Below are 21278 nucleotides of genomic sequence, written 5' to 3'. Positions count from 1 at the left end.
CCGGCGCCCCAACCATAGAGTCAGGAGGGGAAGCGCGCGAGGGAAGAGGAGGGAGCGTACGTGGAGTGCGTACCCGCCACCACCGCCGCCGCACTCAAGCCACTCGGGTCTATCGGCTTGGCCGACGCAGAGCGGCGACGCGATTGGTCGAGTAAGCCCCCCGCCCCGCCCCCCAGCTTAAGCCGAGCGCTTTGGTACGCAAACAGCGGAGGTGAGGTAAGCGCGCGGGTGGCCGGCGAGCCGAGCGGCGCTGCGCACACGACGTACGCGCGAGCTCGACGACTGCTCCTCTCTCCGCCTCTCCACCTGCCGCCCTCACGCACTTGGCGTACCGCGGCCTCCTTTTCCTACGCACTTGGCGCACCGAGATGCTCCTGTTGGCCAAGACAGGGAAGAGATGCTATTCGCTTGCGACAGGAAACCCAGCAGCAGGGATGCACCATGTGCATTGCAAAGGGGGAGGAGGGGAAGGAGCTAGATTTGGAGGAAGGGGGGGGGTGAGCGGAGCAGCTCAGGTGGCTTTGCTGCCTCCTCCACCACCAAGCCTCGGCAGCTGGCTCTCCGCCTTGCATTGGGAGTAGGAGCGTCCAGGTAAAGGGGGTGCACGAAGGTTCTTGGTGCAATGCCCCTGGCTCATTGCAAGGCGCAGATTGTACCATCTGCTCTGGCTCCCCTCCTCATGCACTGCGGCGAATGCTGTGCCCGTGCACGGCAATAGCAGCTAGATAATAACAATATTATTACATCCTGGGAACCACTATATTATTTGACACATCTTTTTAAAAAAGACCATCCCACCATGTCGGTTGCCTTTGCTTCTGCTCGCCCAAGAGGCAAAGGAGAGGTCACCCAGCAAACTATCCAGAAGGTAACAGAAAAAGAACCGGGGGAGGGGGGTGGAATTAAGAGCATGCTTTAATATAGACAAGCGTGTGTGTGTGTCAGTGTGTGTGCAAGTCTCCATCGTAGGGACTGGGGAGGGGGGAAGGGTAATATTATAAGATGCTCCCGCTAAGTAGTGAATTTGCAAGGGCTTGGAAAGATGGACCGCTGTAGAAGAGAAGGAGGAGGCGGAACAAAGCAAAGGTGTTCAGATGATGGCAAAGGGAGAGGGGGAAAGATGGAAAGGATCAAAGGAGCCCAGGGAAAATGTTGCAAAATGAGACGGGTATATTTTCCTTGCAGGATCTTCGTGGTTGGAAATACTTCCATTGCTGCGTACGTTGCAGAAAATAGCCCAAAGTGCAAACAGACTGTTATGTGTTATATATGACAGCATAGCAGCGTTTTTAGCACAGAAAGAGAAATCTGCCTATTTGTGGCTGTACGTCTTTATCTTTGTATTTTCCTGTTCGTTTTGGAAGGCTCGTCATGGTTTTAAAGGGGACCTTAAGGAAGTGTGACACTGGATTATCGCTGCTTTTCGTCTTAAGGCTTCCTCTTTTTTATTACTATTATTATTTTAAAAGAAAATGTGTATTGATGTCAAGTGTTTGGCATGGAACGATTCTATAAGATCCTCTGAAAAGCAACAACGTTGCAGATTCAAAGGCAAAATCTTAAATGCTTGATGGAGGGAGGTTCGGGCATTTTCATTAATTCATTTCTAAATGGGAGCAGAATTGTAACCTTTGTAAGGAAAACAAGGCAGGTGTTCCCCTGTGTCCAAGTTTGCAATGCTGCTTTCTGAAGAGGAGAAAGCCCTGAGAGGGAGAGAGGCAGGGGAATGTACCATCCAAGTTCTCCCCCTGCCTCCCTTTCCCAGGGAAGGGGCTGTAAATAATAGGAGAGGTGTGGAGATGTCAATAATGAGTAATAGATCTGTTAACGCTTAAACAATACGCTATTTCCAGTGCCTGCCTGTCAGCCTCCCTCTATCCTTGGAAGCGGGCATGCTCCTAGCTTTACTGTAGCAATTGTTCAGGAGTCTTAGCCCAGGGTCTTGGAAGAAGCCAAGGAGGATTAAAGATCTGATGACAGCCTGTTTGTCAGTGATGATGGAAAATGCAAGGAGGTGTTGGAGCACAAATCTGCAGCACATAGACAACGCTGTCTTGCAAAAATGCAAGATAGCTTGTTTAAAAACTCATCCTAGCAGGTGTAGATCTGGAAGTGTACATTAGGCAGGTTAGGAACCTCCTGCCCTCTCAATATGGGTAGGACAAAAATAGCCAAAGTTAAACGCTTAAGGCTACAGTTCCAAGTCTAGGAAGCAAAGCAAGTGATTTGACTTCTGAGTAAACATTTGGCTGCAAGTCACATTGACTTCCATGGGAGAGATGATTGTTATATAGTACTATAGTGTTTTATATAGGAACATAGAAAGCTGACTTAAACTGAGTCAGATCATTGATCCATCTAGTCCAGTATTGTCTACACCGGCAGCTGCTCTCCAGGATTTTAAACTGGGGTCCTTCCCAGTTCTGCTTGGGGATGCAGAGGACTGAAGCTGGGACCTTCTGCATGCAAAGCAGATGTTCTTCCACTGAGTTATGGCCCTTCCCCATATCAATCCCTGCCCCAAGGAGTTTACAGTCAGCAAACAGATCTCAATATACGTGTCACTATCTTAATGAAATAAATGGGTCTTTCACATCTTTCACTCTCAGCTTAATAATAATAATAATAATAACCCGCCCATCTGGCTGGGTTTCCTCAGCTATTCTCGGTAGCTTCTAACAAAATATTAGAACATGCCCTGTGTTGGCTTTTCTTACAGGTTGCTTGTTGGTACTGGATTATACCAGAGCTTAGTTGACAAAGGTGTTTGGTAGGCTGGTGTGATACTGTGAAATAGAACTCAAACAACTCAAATAAAATATTCTGAATATTACAGTTCTGAAAATGTTTTTAATTTGGGTTTTTAACAAGATGTGTGGGAAAAGGTGTAGGCATTTTGTGATGCATGCTTTATATAAAAGTGAGCCCTTATCGTTTGCACTGCAACTCTTTTGCAATCATTTTGTCAAAGCATTTCGTGGAAATTGTTTGCTTATTTGGATTCCTTGCTACTGTACATTTAAATCCAAGACTGAGAGCTAATTAATCCTGGTTGGCGTTATTTATGCTTAATTTGGCATTCACGGGATTATCACTAGTTTAAGGCCAAGCAGAGCATGAAGGTGGTTGCTATTAGCATCTTGTATTCAGGGATACATACATTATCACTGTGTTTGAAGGTTCTACTGATAGGTTTATTGACTGCCATCAGATGCTGCCAACCTTTTGGGACTCTGTGGGCAGAGTGGGAACTTTCTCTCAAAGTGTGATAGGCACATCCCCCTCAGATTGCTTCTCTCCCCACACCCATTTCTGAGTCAGACAGAAAACCAGAGGCTCAGTGAATGCAAGAACTACTGCTTTTCCGTGGGGACTGGGTAAAAAAATGGATCCAGCAGAACTAAACAAATCTTCCTGAATTTGCATGCTTTTGCCACAGGGATCCCCAAGAACTTTCATATTAAATCTTTCAGTGGTAGACTACTCAGTAAAAAAAGTTTTAAAAAATCATAGATCCGATGCTTGTCAGCACTACAAAAACATTGATCCAAGGCATATCTTTGTGATCGTTACACAGCATGACAATGAAACCACCAGAACATCTGTGTACACATAGGTGACCTATGATTTGATACTGGTTTTGAGGTGATCCCATAGGAGTCTATATAATCTTCCCTGTGTTACAGTGCAGCCTTTCATCCCGTTTATTAGTAGTAGTAGTACTAGTAGTAATAATAAAGCAAAAAACCACAGCTTGTCGGGGAGAGACCATAGCTCAGTGGTAGTAGTAAACATGCATTGAATCTCTATGTTTAAAAGAATCAGGACATGTACTCTGGACTTTAGGAAGGCTGGTTGCAGAAAGCTCAAGGAACTACTGACTGAGATCCCATGGCCAGTAATACTCAAAGAGAAGAGAGTCCTAGATGGATGGGAGTTTCTTAAAGGTGAAATATTGAAGGCACAGGTGCAGGCAATTCTAAAGAAACAGTGTGACTGCATAAGGAGCTTACAGATGAGCTGGGATTTAAGAAGGGCACGTATAAGAAATGGAAGAAAGGGAAAATCACAAAGGAGGAGTATACATGAGTAGCCAACAGTTGCAGGGTGAATGTCAGGTTGGCCAAAGCTCAGAATGAGCTCAGGCTTGCAAGAGAGGTTAATAATAATAATAATAATAATAATAATAACAACAACAACAATAAGATGATGATGATGATGATGATGATGTTTCTTCAGCTATGTTTGAAGCAAGAGGAAGAACAAGCAAGTGGTAGGCCCTCAGGGTCCCTTCCAACTCTGTGATTCTAGGTGATTCAAAAGACCCCTGTCTGAGACCCTGGAGAACCACAGAAAGTGAAAGCAGACAATATTGGGCTAAAGGGCAAATTGTCTGACTTGAGATAAGGCAGGTGTTTCAGTTCCTGTGTTATCCCTAGGCCCCTGTCTACATAGGGAGCTGCCTTATACTGAGTCAGACCACTGGTCCCTCTATCTAAGCATTTTCTACACTGATTGGCAGCAGCTCTCCAAGGTTTCAGGCATTCAGGGACATTCCCAGCGCTACTTGGAAATGCTGAGGATTGAACCAGAGATTTCCTGCATGCAAGGCAGATGCTACAACACTAAGCTAAAGCCCTTCCAGAGTTTCGGCCACACCCCCTTGTTTACTATTATAGATCATCTCCATGCTATTCTGAGTCTTAATGCCACTGTAGTAATTGAAAGTAATAACAACAACCTTGTGATACTTAGATGAAGGGCTGCATAGAAATTTAATTCTATTATTATTAATAATATATTTATATTTATTAAATTTCTATGCTGCCCTTCATCTGATGATTGCAGGGTGGTTTACAATATAAAAACACAAAAATACATATCATAATAACAAACAAAAATAATACTCCAGCATTATATGTAACAAATATAAGCAAGGTGACAATTATTTGCATTATTATTATTTACTGAATTTATATACTGCCCTATACCCGGAGGTTGCATGAGGTTTAGTCCAGATTTCAGTGTGACACTCTAGCTGTGGCTGGATCATGTCTATAGCCACTTTATTGGTGAACGACTGCCCAACAAAAAGTTCTCAAAGTTGTTTGCATGGTAAAGGGTGGCTTACAAACATTTTGCTTTGGGGTAGTCTTTCACACGTAGGCCTTCCTTACACAAAGAAATGGACTCTCTCTCCCATCTTATTTCTTTCTACGCAAATTCCGTCTTTCTTGGAGAGAAACCCCTCTCTGGAAGCACCTGCTTTCCTCCCCCGAGACCTAATTCAGGAACAGATCAGATAATGATAACCATCTAGTTTCCCCTTTTAAAATTTATTTTTAATTTATTAAACTTGTGTATCACCCTTCCTCTGGAGATCTCAGGGTGGTCCACAAGATAAAAACTCAAAACAGACAATAGGAACAAACACATTTAAAAGGGCATAGGATGTTAGTCAGCCAAAGGCCTGGTTGAAGATGAACGTTTTCACCTGGTGCCTAAAGGTGTATAATGAAGGTGCCGGGAACATTTGGAAGAGCCACAGGCTCCCCACTTCTGACGTGCGTATGAGGTGCATCTTGAATACTCTGCTGTTACAGATGTTGTGCTATTATAAGCCCCTCAGGTGCCCAGGCATAATTTCAGGGGTGAAAAAAAGGCAGAAGTGAGTTGAAAGAGAGAGCTAGTTATCATGGAACACCCTGACCCCCCAAACACATCCAATACCTTTTAAAACAACCTAGTTTATGGTGCTGGTAGAGACCCATTTCCATCCATCTCCTGTTGGACTACAGCTCCCATCATTCCTGGCCAGGGGCTATGCTGGTTGAGGTGAATGGGAAGTGTCCAACAACATCTGGAATACATCAGGCTCCCCATCCCTGGCATACATTATTAGTTACCCCTTAAAAAGCAGGAATGGGGGATATGTGACTGACCAGATGCTGTTATACTCCAATGCCCATCATTCCTGACCATTGGTCATACTGGCTGAGACCAAGGGAAGTTGGGAGTGGCAAAGTGTACGGAAGGCTAGAGGTAGGCTGACCAAAATGTTTGAATGGCATGATCCCATTACCCACAGGTCTCTGTAACCCCCTGCCCAATCTCTCATTTCCTTCCTGTTCCTCCACCCCTGGCATAATTTGCTTTTTGATTTGATCAAATATCTGTATGCCACATTCCCAGGGACATAGGAAGCTCCCTTCCACTGTCAGATAGTTGATCCATCTTTTTCATTATTGTCTATATTGACTAGCAGTGGCCTACCAGGGTTTCAGACGGCTGACATTCCAGGCCCTGCTGGGAGATGCCAGTGGTTGAACCTGGTAACCTTCTGCATGCAAATCAGATGTCCTGCCTGAGCTACTGAGGAAGCTGAGCTCAGGTCAGCTCAAAGGTTCCTCACATCTGCCATAGAGCCATGGGAAAGAGCCTCAAAGAGTGGACACCTGCAGTCTCTTCTGGGAGCCACAGTTGGGCCTGTGTTATATATGGAAAAATCTGAACAACTTCCCTAAGCCCCCGACAGCCATTATGTTTTATTTATCTTACTTCATCTCACTTTGCCCTCTCTTGGGAAGTTGCAGATTGTGCCCAATGGGACAGATCAAGCAAATGGGGAGAAAGCAGCTGTAAGGATGGGGTGGCACTACTCAGGGTATCTTGACCAGGCCCCACCCATAAAACCTGCAGCTAGCATTGCAGAGACACACTGTCCTCCCCAGCCCCAGCCCCACAGAATTTGTGTGCAAGGGCTAAGCCCCTAAATACCAGGAATGGAGAGCAGGATTTGACCACAACACACAACCACATTTCCAAGTACAGCACTTTACTGTTTCCTTTGGAAGTGCACGGCAGCTATGCATTTGCAGGAGATAAATTCAAACGGATGCATTTTCCAGGCCATTGCGGTAGGAATGAACACGTTGCCTGCCCTGGTGTCCCATGGCTGAGCAGGGCAGTGTTTTGTCATTCTTGTGTCCCAGTTTACCTTGCCCCAGAGAACTTTTGGGGGACCACCAGACACAGGCAACTGCATTACACTGAGTCAGACCATTGGTCCCATCCAGCTCAGCATTGCCCACCCTGACTGGCAGTGACTCTCCAGGGTTTCAGGCAAGGCTCACTTTTAGCCCTACCTGGAGATGCCAGGGATTGAGCCAGCAACCTTCTGCATATGACTTTTAAAAGACATCTGAAGGCAGCCCTGTATAGGGAAGTTTTTAATGTTTGATGTCACATTTGTGTTTTCATATTATGTTGGAAGCTGCCCAGAGTGGCTGGGGCAACCCAGTCTGATGTGCGGGGAACAAATAAACAACAATGCAAAGCAAATGCTCTGCCACTGAGCCTATGGCCCTTCGCCAAGAACGAGTTTGCCTGTCCCTTTATCTACATCCCCCACCCCCAATTTTATATTTCATTTCTTAGACTGAACATTTTGAAATGCTATATAGGGCATTTATATATATTTTTCTGTAGCTTTTGGGGTAGAAACCGGAACAAACTGGAAATAAATACACTAAAGAAATGTTTGCGCTTCCTCCAGTTCCTTTGCACTGATTAAAACACAAATGTGAAATGCTACGAAAACCTAGGCAAAGGGATGCAGTCTGGCTGTATCATTTTTTAACAACAACAACAACAACAACAAAAGGCAGCAATGAAATTATTTCAGGACTTCAACCTTCTTCCACATGAATTAAATTGGCGACCGGGGGGGGGTGGGTGGGTGGGCAGGATCTTTTGCTCCATTCCTTTATGCTTTTCCCCAGCCGTGTTCCCTAGAAACAGAAAGGCTTGTTCTAGAATTTAGCCAAAGGCATAGTTCAGTCAATCATCGCTTTTGATTTTCTCCTAAATGCCATTTCACTGGTGCGTGGCTGCACAAAATCCCCCTTCTGAATGGAAACGTCTCCAAGGAGGGAGAATGGATTGAGGATCTTCCTGCTCTCCTTTCGTCTGCTGCTTCAATCTAGTCACTGATGCAGATTTCAGGCCGAGTTCTGCATCCCTGCTTGTTAGACCACCATCACCAGCTTGGATGCTTCTACCGTGGAATAGGATTTAATGCATGGCTTCCATCCACCGGGAACTGTGTGTTTGGTATTATGGGCCCAATTCTGTGGAACGTCCTTCTAGCAGAAATCAGACCCCGGCCCCCACTGAACTTCAGACTTCTCAATTATTATTTTAGCAAGTGTTTTGAGTTTCTGATTCCATGGTTAATTTTGTTGTTGTTGTTGTTTAGTCATTTAGTCGTGTCCGCCTCTTCGTGAGCCCATGGACCAGAGCACGCCAGGCACTCCTATCTTCCACTGCCTCCCGCAGTTTGGTCAAAATTTGGTTTGGTTAATTTTAATAAGTGTTTATCTTTTGTAAGCTCATTGTACACAGTTTAGAAACCATGCTGCTAAGCGGTATATAAATTGTTGAAATAAAGAAAATAGATGCAACAAAAGAAATAGTCTTAGTAAACCAAAAGGGTTCTTCTCCAGAATAAAAGGGTTGATCATGCAGCAGGGCCTCTTCACTGATCTATGTGTTTTTCAAGGCTCAGATTAATTCTACTGGATTCAGCTTTTACCCAGACCCCATGGAAAACCAAAGTGTGCACAGAGTGTTTTACCTGCAAGGGGATGGAGAGGCTGATCCAGGAGTGGTGCGCCCCACTCTAGCTAAAAAATCCAAATCTGTTCACAGACCTAAAAAGGGTTATGAGCCCTCAAGTAGGCAGTACCAGCCAGTGGTCTAATTCTGTATAAGACAACTTCAGATATTAATTTCCATAATGGTGGGGTGCTGCATTCATATTAATCATTAATAACATTCTCCCTGCTTCTTTCACCTTGCTTTATCTACTTTTAATGATGATTAATGCACATGCATAAAGAGCATGCAAGGAAAAAGACTACAGAAAGTTTTAGCTAAACAAAGGAGGGAATGTACAAGGTCCCTGACTATGTTTCAGTCAGTCATATCTTGATCTTTTATATTCTGTTTTTTAATTCAGATGTTGGATGAAAACCATCATCTAATACAGTGTATTATGGACTATCAAAGCAAGGGCAAAACAGCAGAATGTACTCAGTGAGTATGATTTTTTTTGTTGTGTTGAAATATATGTGTTTATTTTTTTATTCATTTAAAAGCCTTTCTAAACTGCTTTATGTTTAAAACCATCTACTGTAAGCAGTATACAGAAACATCACATAAAAATAGACCAGTGTCATAAAAACAGAAAAGCAACATAAAAACAGGAATCTAGTTATAATAGGGTCTAAACTTATGGGCCAAGGAAAGCCTGGGCAAAAAGATATATCTTTAAAACATGTATGAAGGAACTGATGGATTGTGCTTCATGTATAGCACAGGGAAGGGCATCCCATAGTGCAAGGGCAGTAGTGGAAAATGTCTGGTTTTGGATCTGACCTGTGATATTCTGTAGGGTGCAATGTCACTGACAGAATTTCCCCAGATGACCTAAGTGATGTTGCAGGTTTGAACAGGGGCCAGGTAGTATTTCAGGTAACCAGATTTCAAGTAGTTCAAAAATTTATGCTAATAACAAGATCTTGATCATGGCCTGGGGCAGGATGACATTGCATGCGTAAACAGGTGAATGTTAACACTTGACTCCTGTTGCTACCCAAAACCTGTGTTTTGCTGAGCTTGCAAAGGTGAGTTAGATCAGATGCACATAGCCACTCCAGAGAAGAAAATGTGTTTTTCTAAACAGCTTTACTTCCTTAAGATAACGTCATGTTCCTTTGCTTACAGATATCAACAAATTTTGCACAGAAACTTGGTCTACTTGGCAACAATAGCAGACTCGAACCAGAATATGCAGTCCTTGCTTCCTGCTGTAAGTACTGACTGATGAAATTGAATGAAATCCAGTACTTGCAGCTAAAGATATGCTTTTTGTGGGGAAATAAACAATGCTGCCAACATGAGCACAAACCCAATGTGGGCATGCCTGGAGCTGATTTCCCACTGCACATATTCTAGGGTCAATACCATGGTTATAGAAAATGCATTTCCTGCACATATCTGGGGACTGGTCTGCACATGAAGTGGTAGAGTCTTGGGGTGGAAAAGCTGAAGCGGACTGTGCCATACTGGACTGTAGGTGGGGAATTGCATTTAAGAATTTCCTCTGAATTGTTAAAATAACAACAAAAAGTACTCCTTGCAAGGAAGGGTGCTGAAAAAAACCTTTATCCCTGAAAAGCTAAGTAATGTAGGTTGTTTAATTAGCAAAGGGTTGTTGTTTTTTGCATGTGGAAATGGTACAAATGCTACCACCCCTCCAAGGCAGTCTGAAGTGGTATTTTCTAGAATTCACCTAGCCCAGTCTGCTGTAGAGAAGGGCTTCCAGTATGTGATTTCTAGACAGGCCTGAACTCCAGTACAGTGGTGCCCCGCAAGACGAATGCCTCGCAAGACGGAAAACTCACTAGACGAAAGAGTTTTCCGTTTTGGAGGTGCTTCGCAAAACGAATTTCCTATGGGCTTGCTTCGCAAGACGACAATGTCTTGCGAGTTCCTGTTGGTTTTTTCCCCCTTTCCCCCCCTTTTTCTAAGCCGCTTATCAGCTAATCCGATCAGCAGATAAACTGCTAAAAGCCACTAATAGCGCTAATCCGCTAATCCGTCAATGGGCTTACTTCGCAAGACGAAAAAACCGCTAGACGAAGAGAATCACAGAACGGATTCTTTTCGTCTTGCGAGGCACCACTGTACCTTGTTACAAAATTGGACACTACCTTACCTGGAGAGGGTGGCTTTTCGTCTTTTCAAGAGTTGTGGGGAAGTGATGTTGCAGAGATGCAGCAAGCCTTATTCTGATATTGCAACTGTATACTCCAGAGGTAGGGAACCTCAGGCCCTCCAGCTGACAGGTGGGGGGGGGCTGAATGTATGTTGAAATGAGCTACTGTAGAAAGGTCAAATTTACATTTGTTTCTCAACCCACTTTTGCTTCCAGTCCTGACCATCACTAGCATGTGGCCCCTACAAGGCTGCTCAGAAGAAAATGCGGACCTCAGGATGAAAATATTCCCATCCCTAGAGTAGTTATTTCTTCTTCTTTCTTGCTTGTTCTATACTGGTTGGGAGAGAAGGTTGGGTAAGAAGCTTGACCCCTGTGGCAACAGAGTAGGAAAACTCCTCCAGCAAAATATATCCCTGCCCTGGAGAAGGCTCTTAAAAAGGGGATACCATCTCCCAGGTGGAAGTTGGCAATACTGATCTAGATGATGAATGGGTGATAAGACTTCATTCCTAGTTGGGTGGGGTGTATGTGCTAATATGTACATGTTTCATTTCAGGATGCAGACATGCAATTGGGAGAGTTGCCTTATTTTGCTATCTAGTAAAGTTCTTGGCCTCTGCTGCTGCTCCTTCCCCTTAATATTTTTATTTTATATTTAGACTGCCATTTATCCCCAAAGATCCCATGGCAGCATGCACAAAAGCCTATATAATACAGCTATTTAAAATAATGAATTTTTTTTGAACAAAGAATTCCAAAAGTCTAGATACAGCGCAATGGTGTACAACTGTAGTTTGTGAGTCTCCTTATGTCCTAAAAGACCAAAGGAAAAGAGGCGTCTTTAACTGACACTGAATAACATAGGATATGTACATGCATGTTATGAAACTGGGCCAGGTCAAGGTTGGGTTTAGACATACAAAAAGGTTGACTATGTCCCTTCAGTGACCCAGCACAAATTCTCTATTGACTTCAAAGGAAGCTTTACCGGCACAGGAAAACCAGACGCAGAATTTATTTAGCTAATATATATCGTTTGCATTTGTGAAGTTAAAATTGGAATATTTCAAAATGTTCAAGATGCTAAGCTACATTTTATGTTGTTTTGGAAGTGCTCATCTAGGAGTTAAATGTGACAGGCTCGGGCTTTGTGTGTTCGCTATTTTCTAATTAACTGTCTGGTAATTAAAATGGATTACAAAATAGCAGAGCTGCCATTATCTGACATATTTTCATGTATCTCCATACTCCAGTGTTAACCTCCAAACCTGATGTTAATCTTTTGTAAATATCAGTGCTTTTTATCCAAAAGTCGTATAATTTCCTACACAAACCAAAAAACTGTTTCATCACGGTCTGCTTAGATGAAGGAGGTGATCGTATATGTCATTATCATTGCTGTTGATTTTTTCATTACTGAAACGTCTTATTCCTGCGTTGATTCATTATTAATCATGTCTAATAATAATAAATAATGGCAGGAATTCTGTCGGATCCCCACCCCTCATAGCTTATTCCTACAACAAATCCCTCTTGCTGAATCTTTTTTCCCCCCTTCTCCTTCTTGCCATCTGCAGCCACCGACGCAAAACATGAACCTCGGTCCGGGAGGAATGAATCAGAGCGCATCCAACCAGTCTCTTCATGCACAGAGCAACCTCAGTGATGCAATCGGGACAGGCCTTCCGCCTCCCTCCCTCATGCAGAGTCAGATCAGCAATGGTGAGCTTTCCATGGTTGCCTGGCAACTGCATCGCAAATGCCGAACGTGCTTCTAAAGGAGCCTTTTATGGCTGTTTAACTAGCCTCTCGGGCATGTGGAAAACCTCGGCACGGGCTTAAATATGCACACAAATCGGTTACAATTCTTCATACAGTTGCCACTAGCATTCTGCAACAATGGATTTCCTATAGGAGGAATTGATCCATGAACACTGAGGTGGGTGCTGTTCAAGTTCTTGAGTGTATATTGGCTTCAGCGGCTTTTGTGGGTAGCATAAAAAGCACTGGTTGCCAGCATCAAATTCTCGCTCTGTCACCAGTGATCTAATTTCAAGCATTTTGAAGGGTGAAGGGAGCCCAAGAGGGAGCATGTAAATGTGGCACAGAAGAAAAGGTCTTTCACTTTTCTTCATTCAAAAGGCCAAATTGTTTTAAGGTCTCATGCAGCCTGTTCCTGTGCAATTTACTTAGAAGTAAGTCCCACAGTACTGATGTATCCTTTTCCCAAAGTAAGCATACCTAGAATTGTAGGCCCCCTGTCCAGAGATTGAGAACTTGGGGATCCTCTAGGTGTTGCCAGACTCAGTGTTGGCTACCCCTGACTTTATACAGCCCACATGGTTCCCTGCTCACCTTCTCTTCCCTCTCAACCCCACCCAAGTATTTCTTCTGTCCTATATATCTGTGGCAATTTTAGGTTCCTCACTGGATGTCATTCCCAAACTCCAAACCATTCCCAAATCTGACTTGGAGGGGGGTGGGGAATTCCAATCCTTCAAAGTCCATATTTTGAATCTAAAAAGAACTGGGAGAGGTAAGATATAAAGTTGCATAATGTGAGCATAGTTTTTTGAGCTTCCTGGCTGCACAGTTTCTGCAGCAGAGATGTAGAAAGCTTAGATACTGGCAACTTGAGAGTGAAGGAAGGCAAAATCTGAACAGGATTCAAAATCAATATTCACTGCCGCCCCTTGTTTCCTTCTTTGCTTTCTGCTAGGTCCCAATCACGTGTCTATGCAACAGTCAGGCCAGAATACCATGCCCACGACTTCCCTGAGCATGACTGTCAGTAGCCACGGAACTGGAACCGGCTATAGCCATACAGTGCCTGCGTCTCAGAATGTACCAATGCAAGGCCAGGGATCAATAGGCAACTACGTCTCGCGAACAAATATCAACATGCAGTCCAATCCTGGTATGGTTGGCTTGGTTTGGCCTGGCCTTTTTTGTTGTTGGATAGTTATGCCATTTTAACGTGTCATGGGGCTCTTGGCTTTTGTGACCACTTATAACAGGGTCAGACCTGGGGAGGTGGGCAGTGGCAGGAATCAGGTTCAGAGCAGGGCTACTGAAGAGCTCCAAATATCTCTGAAGCTTCCTTCAGAGAAGGGAGTGGAACGGACTCCCTTGGGAGGTTGTGGGCTCTCCTTCATTGAAGGTTTTTAAGCAGAGGTTGAATTGCCATCTGCCATAGATGCTTCAGTTGAGATTCCTGCATTGCAGGGGGTTGGACTAGATGACCCTTGGGATCTCCCAGCCAACCCTATGATTCTTTACATTTTAGCATCAATAATGTACTTTAAAAAGAGAGAGGATAGGTCCCTGCCCCAGGTGGCTTATATTCTAAAAATAGATGAAGGGGCGGGAAATTGAGATGGAGGTAAACATATGCTGTTATTTCACATATACTTAAGTACAGTTGCAATATATATTTCTTAAATTGAAGTTTATTCTACTCAGGGCTACAGTGGTAGTAGTGGAGCACTGTGTAGAGAATTTGAGAATGTAAAATGTGTGTGTATGTTGCAGTGTCCATGATGCACCAGCAAGCGGCAACGTCACATTACAACTCTGCGCAGGCAGGGAGCCAACACTACCAAGGGCAGTCTTCCATTGCCATGATGAGTCAGAGTAACCAAGGCAACAGCATGATGGGCCAACGGCCAATGGGCCCTTACCGACCTTCACAGCAAGGTAAATAAGAACCAAGGACTCAGAACTGTATAGCTCCGCAGTGTTGCGTGTGTTCCAAGGGCATGACCGTATGAGATGGAAGATCCATGGTTGGATGTGAGCTGGGTCTTTTTAAACAGCAAATTCAACTGCTGAGAGGCCTACCTCAGGTGTGGAAGGTAGCACTGGGGAATCAGGGTTAATGCTTCTTCCCTCATCACTGCAGTTTTGTAGTTACAGGGCAAAGAGCAGTTGGGGAGGGTGTGATCCCAAAAATGGCACAGGATGAGTGAACCAAAACAGCCTTCCAGTGCTATGGTCCTAATAGAACTCAGTTTCTCACACTGAAGTTCACAGCAGAGGCAAGACTTGAAGCCCACAGTGCTAGGCCAGAACCTCCTCTGTATAGAACAGACTTACAATTCAGGCAGATAGGGTATCACTCCCTTTAAAGAGGTTGTTTCAGTTATCCACCTTTGATCTCACAGTAGACTGACAACGGTACTCTCACTCTGCTTTGTAGGTTCCTCTCAGCAGTACATGGGCCAGGAGGAATACTACAGTGAACAATACAGTCATGGACAAGGTTCATCAGAGCCCATGAACCAGCAATATTATCCCGATGGTAATTTTGCTGAGTATTGGGGAACATGGTTCCATAATGCCGTTGACCTGCAGAAGGCTTCTGGCTCCCAGGAATGGAATTGAAAGACGGAGGCCAATCCACACAAATGCTCCCAAGCCTTTACCTGAAAATAAGACCTTACAATATTTATTGGAGCTTTATTTTCAAGCAAGTAGGCCTGAGATCACTGTGCCAGGGGTGGGGTGGGTGGGTGGGTGGGTGGTGGTAGGCAAACTAGTTTGTAGGTGGCATAGTTGAACCAAGGGAAAAGAGGTAAGTTTGGACAGGTTTATATTAGCAAAAGAACCCAGACCACAAAAGGCAGAAAGAAAATATGCAGGGTGGATCAGGATTCAGTGCCAATAAGGACCACCATTCACATGGTGAAATGGCAACCAAAATGATCAAGGGGATGGAGAAACTCCCCTATGAGGCAAGTAACAACGATTGGGACTTTTTAATTTAGAGAAAAGAGGCAACATGATAGAAGTGTATAAAATTATGCATTGCATGGAGAAAGTGACTAGAGCAAATTGTCCCCCCACCCCCTTAACACTAGAACTCGTGGACATCCAGTGAAGCTGAATATTGGGAGGATTTAGGAGACAAAAACAAATACATCTTCCCACAGCACATAGTTAAACTGTGAAATTTGCTTTCATAAGAGGCAGTAATAGCCACCAACTTGGATGCCTTTTAAAAAAGGATTAGACGAATTCAAGAAGGATAAGGCTATAAATGGCTACTAGCTCTACCTCTACTGTCAGAAGCAGTAATGCTTCTGAATACCAGTGGCTGTTGCACTCTGGTCCTGCTTGCAGGCTTCTGATGTGCATCTGGTTGGGCACTGTGAGAACAGGATGCTGAACCAGATTGGCCAGGTGAACCAGCAGTGTCAGCAAGTAGGAGGGTTAAGGCGCACCAGGATTGCTTAATGATTAAGAGCGGTAGACTCGTAATCTGGTGAACCAGGTTCGCGTCTCCGCTCCTCCACATGCAGCTGCTGGGTGACCTTGGGCTAGTCACACTTCTTTGAAGTCTCTCAGCCCCACTCACCTCACAGAGTGTTTGTTGTGGGGGAGGAAGGGGAAAGGAGAATGTTAGCCGCTTTGAGACTCCTTCGGGTAGTGATAAAGCGGGATATCAAATCCAAACTCTTCTTCTTGGCAGTGGGCTCTCTGAACGGAACTAGGCAGCAAGAGGGGTCAAACAGCTGCAAAATGTATTCAAAGAAAAACCTAGGAAGGGAGTTAGAAAGAAAACCCTATGTCCGTTGTCTTTGAAGTGTTTCAAGGGAAACTGTTTCTCATGGGATATAAACCTTACAGCTCCAAAATTTAGAAAACTAAAAACAGAGTTTGAACCTTTGCACATCTCTTTTTAGAGATTTAAATGCTGCTATCTTTCTCCCCATGTTTTTTGTTTAATCCAGGTGTGAGCTGCATTTCAGTCATATTTACACTGCAGGTGTTAACTACCCATCCTCCTAATGGGACTTATAAGGGGAGTAGTTCTGTCAACAGAATTCTGTGCACTACATCACACATTTGGCAGGAGCCATAAATCAACTGATAGTAATACAAGTTTGAAATTGTCATGCATCTGAAAAATGCACAATCAATTTTTAAAATATCCATTTCTTATGTACCTTTCTTTTTGTCATAGGTCACGGTGATTATGCGTACCAGCAGTCATCTTATTCTGAACAAAGCTATGACAGATCATTTGAAGATTCTACACAGCACTACTATGAAGGAGGTAAGAAGATGTTATGAAAGCAGTTCTTGTAGAACACATCAGATGTTAGGTATACATGTGTACACACACACAGTGTTTTACTGCTGCTAGCAATACAAAGATATAGCTGTTCCGTCTTCTTCTAAGAAGATGCCAGCCGCCGTCTAGGTAATAGGTATAGTAGGGCTAGGGAGCCTGTGGCCCTCCATGTTCCTGAACTACATCTCCCGTTCTTCCTGATCACTGGCCAGGGCTGATGGGAGTTGTAGTCAAATAACATTTGGTGTGCTATAGGTTCCCAATCCCTGGGCTGAAGGTAAGTGCCTCACAGGAAACTGCCAGCAGCCACTGACTTCTAATGTTGGGGACAACAAAGGCCCAGCTGCAAGGTTCTTTGGTCCATTAAGCAGGGCAATGAATTGGCCCTCTTCTCTTATAGTACACCCCATGTCCCAGAGAGGGGCTTCAGACTTAAGGGAAGAGTGTTGCAGTGCTTATGTTTGTGTAAGCAACAAAATGCCCACCACCCCCAGCTTGCTCTGAATAAAGGAACCTCCATTATACCATTGCTTCATCTAGCTTATTAGTAACCATACTGACTAGCAGTGTTTCAGACAGAGGTCTTTCTTAGTCCTTCCTGGAGATACCAGTCATTGAACCTGGGACCTTTAGCATGCAAAACATGTCGTGTCTATTTGCATGCTCTGAAGCAGCCTTAAGATTAGATGGATGGGACTGAACAGTTAATCAGCTGTTGAGTCCAGCCACATACCTCCAGTCTTTAAGCATTAAGTGCCCAAACTACACCTATGTATACTCGTCTGCTTCTGGAGGGAAGGAAACCTTGCACAGTGTTGTCTACAACCCCTTCTTTCATGGCAAACTAGAACTTTTTTTAAGTACAAGTCTTGAAGTATCTGAAATTCTATTTTTTAAAGTTTCCACACAGGCTACTTATATGCATGCTCAATGGTGCAAGTGACTGAAAAGCTCCCTCTGATCCTAGAAATCTGTATTGTGTGAGCCCTGCAAAAACAGGCACCTAGGGATACTTCACACACTTCTCTGTGCCATATGCAACCCTGTGAGTGTAGCCATATGAAGGAACTGACGCATGAGCTGGAGTAATTGCATTGGCAGGCACCATTTCTTATTGAGAACTGGTGTGAATACAGTGGCACATTACTCACCCTTTCACACAGATTAGTGCTTGGAAGTGATGCCTGCCTTTTATGGATAAGCTTCTCTCAAACTGGCTGCATCCATGGAAGATTTAGAGTATGCCATTGAACCCTATGTGGATCTAGGGTGCTGGTTACCTTGCAAATCAACCCTATTGATATTCTGTCTTTAGGGAATTCCCAGTATAGCCAGCAGCAGGCGGGATACCAACAGGGAACTGTACAACAGCAAACGTATTCACAGCAGCAATACCCAAATCAACAGAGCTATCCAGGACAGCAGCAAGGATATGGTGAGAAAATGTGTATTGCCTTGCTTTGTTCTACTTTGTTGCTTGATTCTGCACAACTGTGTACCCATTCCCCCTTTCTTTCTCCCTCTTTCTCTTTTTAAAATTTATCCTTTTTGAATTTTACAACAAAACATGCAAATTCTTTAACAAAACCAAAAATAGTATCAAATCAACCTTCCCCTCCCTCTATCTGTGGATCCTTCCGTTTTGTCTTTACTGCTGCATATCCAAATTAATTCCTTAATTATTAATTTTTCACTAAGAATTTCCTTTATTTAGCTTTACTGTTCATTTTATGTTAACCCTGTTAGCGTTTTAATTTTTATGTTAACCCTGCTAGCAAATAATTTTTCAAATATTCAACAAACTTTCCCCAGTCTTTATTAAAAGTTCTTTCTTCCTGGTTTCTTATTCTAAATAATAATAATAATAATAATAATAATAATAATAATAATAATAATAATAATAATAATAATAATAATAATATACCCCGCCCATCTGGCTGGGTTTTTCCAGCCACTCTGGGTGGCTTCCAACAAAATATTGAAATACAATAGTCCTTCAAATATTAGTCATCCCTTATTCCAAGAGTTCAGAGCAGCATTTGTAGTCCTAACCCCTTCCATCCTCACAACAATCCTGCGAGGCAGGTTGGGCTGAGAGAGAGAGAGGTTGGGGGGAGAGGCTGGTTTTGTAGCTGAATGGGATTTGAACACTTGTCTCTCCAGTATAAATCCAATTCTCTAACCACCACAGGTTTTCTTTATAGTAGCCTGTTGATTCAAAAAGAACCACATTAGTGTCCCATGCTCACTTACCTAAGGGTAAGATTTGTTGATATGGTGGGACTTACTTCTGAGTCAACATGCAAAGGAGTGGACAGTAATGCAAATAAGACCTGTGTCTGCAACTGTCTTCTGAGCCTAATTGTAAGTTCAGGGATATCATCCTTGCTGTCAAGTTTTTATTAGTCATTACCATAAGAAAAGCACCAAAACTAAATGCAAAAATAAGTACTGCCTTGGAACCTTTGAAATCAAACAAAATATACATACAGTTCTCCTCCTGTCAGTCTATTATCACTATAAAAGCAGGTTTCATGCATAAAAGAATCAGTCTAGGGGCAAAGATCAGCTTCACAGACCCTCCTTGAAGGCCTGCCGTCTGGATAAATAAGATCGCTTGGTCGTAGAGACAGAGTTGCTACTACTACTACCATTATTATTATTATTATTATTATTATTATTATTATTATTATTATGATTGCCTCAGCTTTCTTAACTTTTAAATGGCCAGTGAAAACTTTCCTATGCCAGTCAACTTTTTGTTAAAGAGTCGTGCTGGTTCTTGTTATATGTTGTGCTTGTTTTTATTTTTAATTGTTGCTGCCTTGTTTCTGAAATTATAGTTAGATTACCTTTATGAAATTATTGGTTAAATTATTGTAGCTGATCTGTCAATTTTAAAAGTGGGATATAAACGAATATGCAAACAAATATGCAAACAAACTCAGGAGAAATTTAAGTATGTAGTCTACCATGCATGTATCAAAATTATGTTTATACAGTGGTACCTCAGGTTAAGTACTTAATTCATTCCGGAGGTCCATTCTTAACCTGAAACTGTTCTTAACCTGAAGCACCACTTTAGTTAATGGGGCCTCCTGCTGCTGCCGCACCGCCGGAGCCCGATTTCTATTCTTATCCTGAAGCAAAGTTCTTAACCTGAAGCACTATTTCTGGGTTAGCGGAGTGTGTAACCTGAAGCGTATGTAACCTGAAGCGTATGTAACCTGAAGCGTATGTAACCTGAGGTACCACTGTATTCTTCTGCTGCCAGGCTTTTAAGGACATGATGCAACCTATTCTTGAACTCCTGACAAGACTTTTGCTGTTATATTCCCAGGTCCAGCCCAAGGAGCCTCATCACAGTACTCCAGTTACCAACAGGGTCAGGGGCAACAGTATGGAAGCTACAGAGCTTCACAGACAGGACCATCTGCACAGCAACAGAGGCCTTACGGCTATGAGCAGGTAAATCTTCCCATTTAGATTACTGTAATGCATTCTATATATGCCTACCCTTGAAAGCAGGCTGGAAGCTGCAGCTAGTCAAAATGTGGTGGGTCAGGTTGTTAAATGGGTCATCCTGCTAGAATCACATTACTTTGATCACATGGGACTTGCGCTGCCTTCCAACATGCTACTGGTCCCAATTCAAGGTGCTATTGTTACATAGTAACACAGGGAGGTGCCTTATGTAGTAAGACTATTGGCCCATGTTGGTCAGCACTGCCGACACTGAATGCCTACGGCTCTCCAGGGTTTCAGACAGGAGCTTCTCCCAGCTCTATCTGGAGATGCTGGGGATTGAACCTGGACCTTACAAAGCAGATGCTGTTCCAATGAGCTCAGCATAAATAAGTAAGCATGCTAGTACACAAGGAGAAAATTGTGACTGCTTTGCTCCTCCCTAGCTCCTAGTTGCTGCCACACAACTGAGTGTGTCTGAACCTGTGCTCATGGTTTGTCTCCCCTAAACAAATCATGAGCCATAAGCCAAGAAAAAAATGTAGTTTGTTTGGAGGACAAACCATGTGGCCTGGTGTGGACGTAACTTTAAGCTTAGCTCCAGACAGCATGACAGCAGCAAAAGCTGAGGAGGAGCAAAGTGCCCAATTTTTCCTGAGTATTTGCACTCACTCATGGTGAGCCATAGTTTGGTTTGGTGTTGCATGTGAACCGGGCCTATGTGTCTGTAGAAATGACTGTGTTAATTTCTCTCTTTCTCTCTTATTTTTAACAGAGCCAGTATGGAAACTATCAGCAATAAAAGGACAAGCACCTGTGTCAGATTTGTTTCAATATTTATGTCCGTCTTTTGAACTTGGATGTACGGGCAGTTTTTGATTAATCGTAATATGTTGGTTAACCCCCTTAGCACAAAGGAGCATTTGTCTGTGAAATAGTATTCATTTCATGCTG

General features: G+C 43.4%; 1 protein-coding gene across 6 annotated transcripts; it reads left to right on the top strand.

Annotated features, from left to right (window-relative positions):
* Positions 1 to 19: 19 nt before the first annotated feature.
* SS18L1 (SS18L1 subunit of BAF chromatin remodeling complex) lies at positions 20 to 21146 on the top strand. 6 transcript variants are annotated; one of them, XM_081196521.1, is made up of 11 exons: positions 20 to 216; positions 9020 to 9096; positions 9787 to 9871; positions 12361 to 12505; positions 13503 to 13700; positions 14315 to 14479; positions 14982 to 15083; positions 16749 to 16841; positions 18175 to 18294; positions 20200 to 20327; positions 21100 to 21146. In XM_081196521.1, exons 2-11 carry the CDS (start codon positions 9020 to 9022, stop codon positions 21124 to 21126), a joined length of 1140 nt encoding a protein of 379 aa, XP_081052647.1. In that variant the 5' UTR covers positions 20 to 216; the 3' UTR covers positions 21127 to 21146. The 6 variants fall into 6 exon arrangements, with proteins under 6 accessions (XP_081052647.1, XP_081052645.1, XP_081052642.1 ...); XM_081196516.1 differs by lacking the exon at positions 20 to 216 and adding an exon at positions 259 to 868; XM_081196517.1 differs by lacking the exon at positions 20 to 216 and adding an exon at positions 262 to 591.
* Positions 21147 to 21278: the final 132 nt, after the last annotated feature.

The sequence above is a fragment of the Podarcis bocagei genome, assembly GCF_964188305.1.
Source record: "Podarcis bocagei genome assembly, chromosome: 5".
Lineage (NCBI taxonomy): Eukaryota > Metazoa > Chordata > Lepidosauria > Squamata > Lacertidae > Podarcis > Podarcis bocagei.
The sequence above is the reverse complement of the archived record's forward strand: the minus strand, read 5'-3'. Positions and strand labels throughout refer to the sequence as shown.

Bases quoted from the DNA above. Each gene is read 5' to 3' on its own strand.
- SS18L1 (XM_081196516.1), top strand. From the start codon at position 800: ATGTCGGTTGCCTTTGCTTCTGCTCGCCCAAGAGGCAAAGGAGAGGTC. The intron at 9,872-12,360 runs GTAAGTACTGAC...TGCCATCTGCAG, and splicing joins TGCAGTCCTTGCTTCCTGCT to CCACCGACGCAAAACATGAA. The intron at 16,842-18,174 runs GTAAGAAGATGT...TTCTGTCTTTAG, and splicing joins ACAGCACTACTATGAAGGAG to GGAATTCCCAGTATAGCCAG.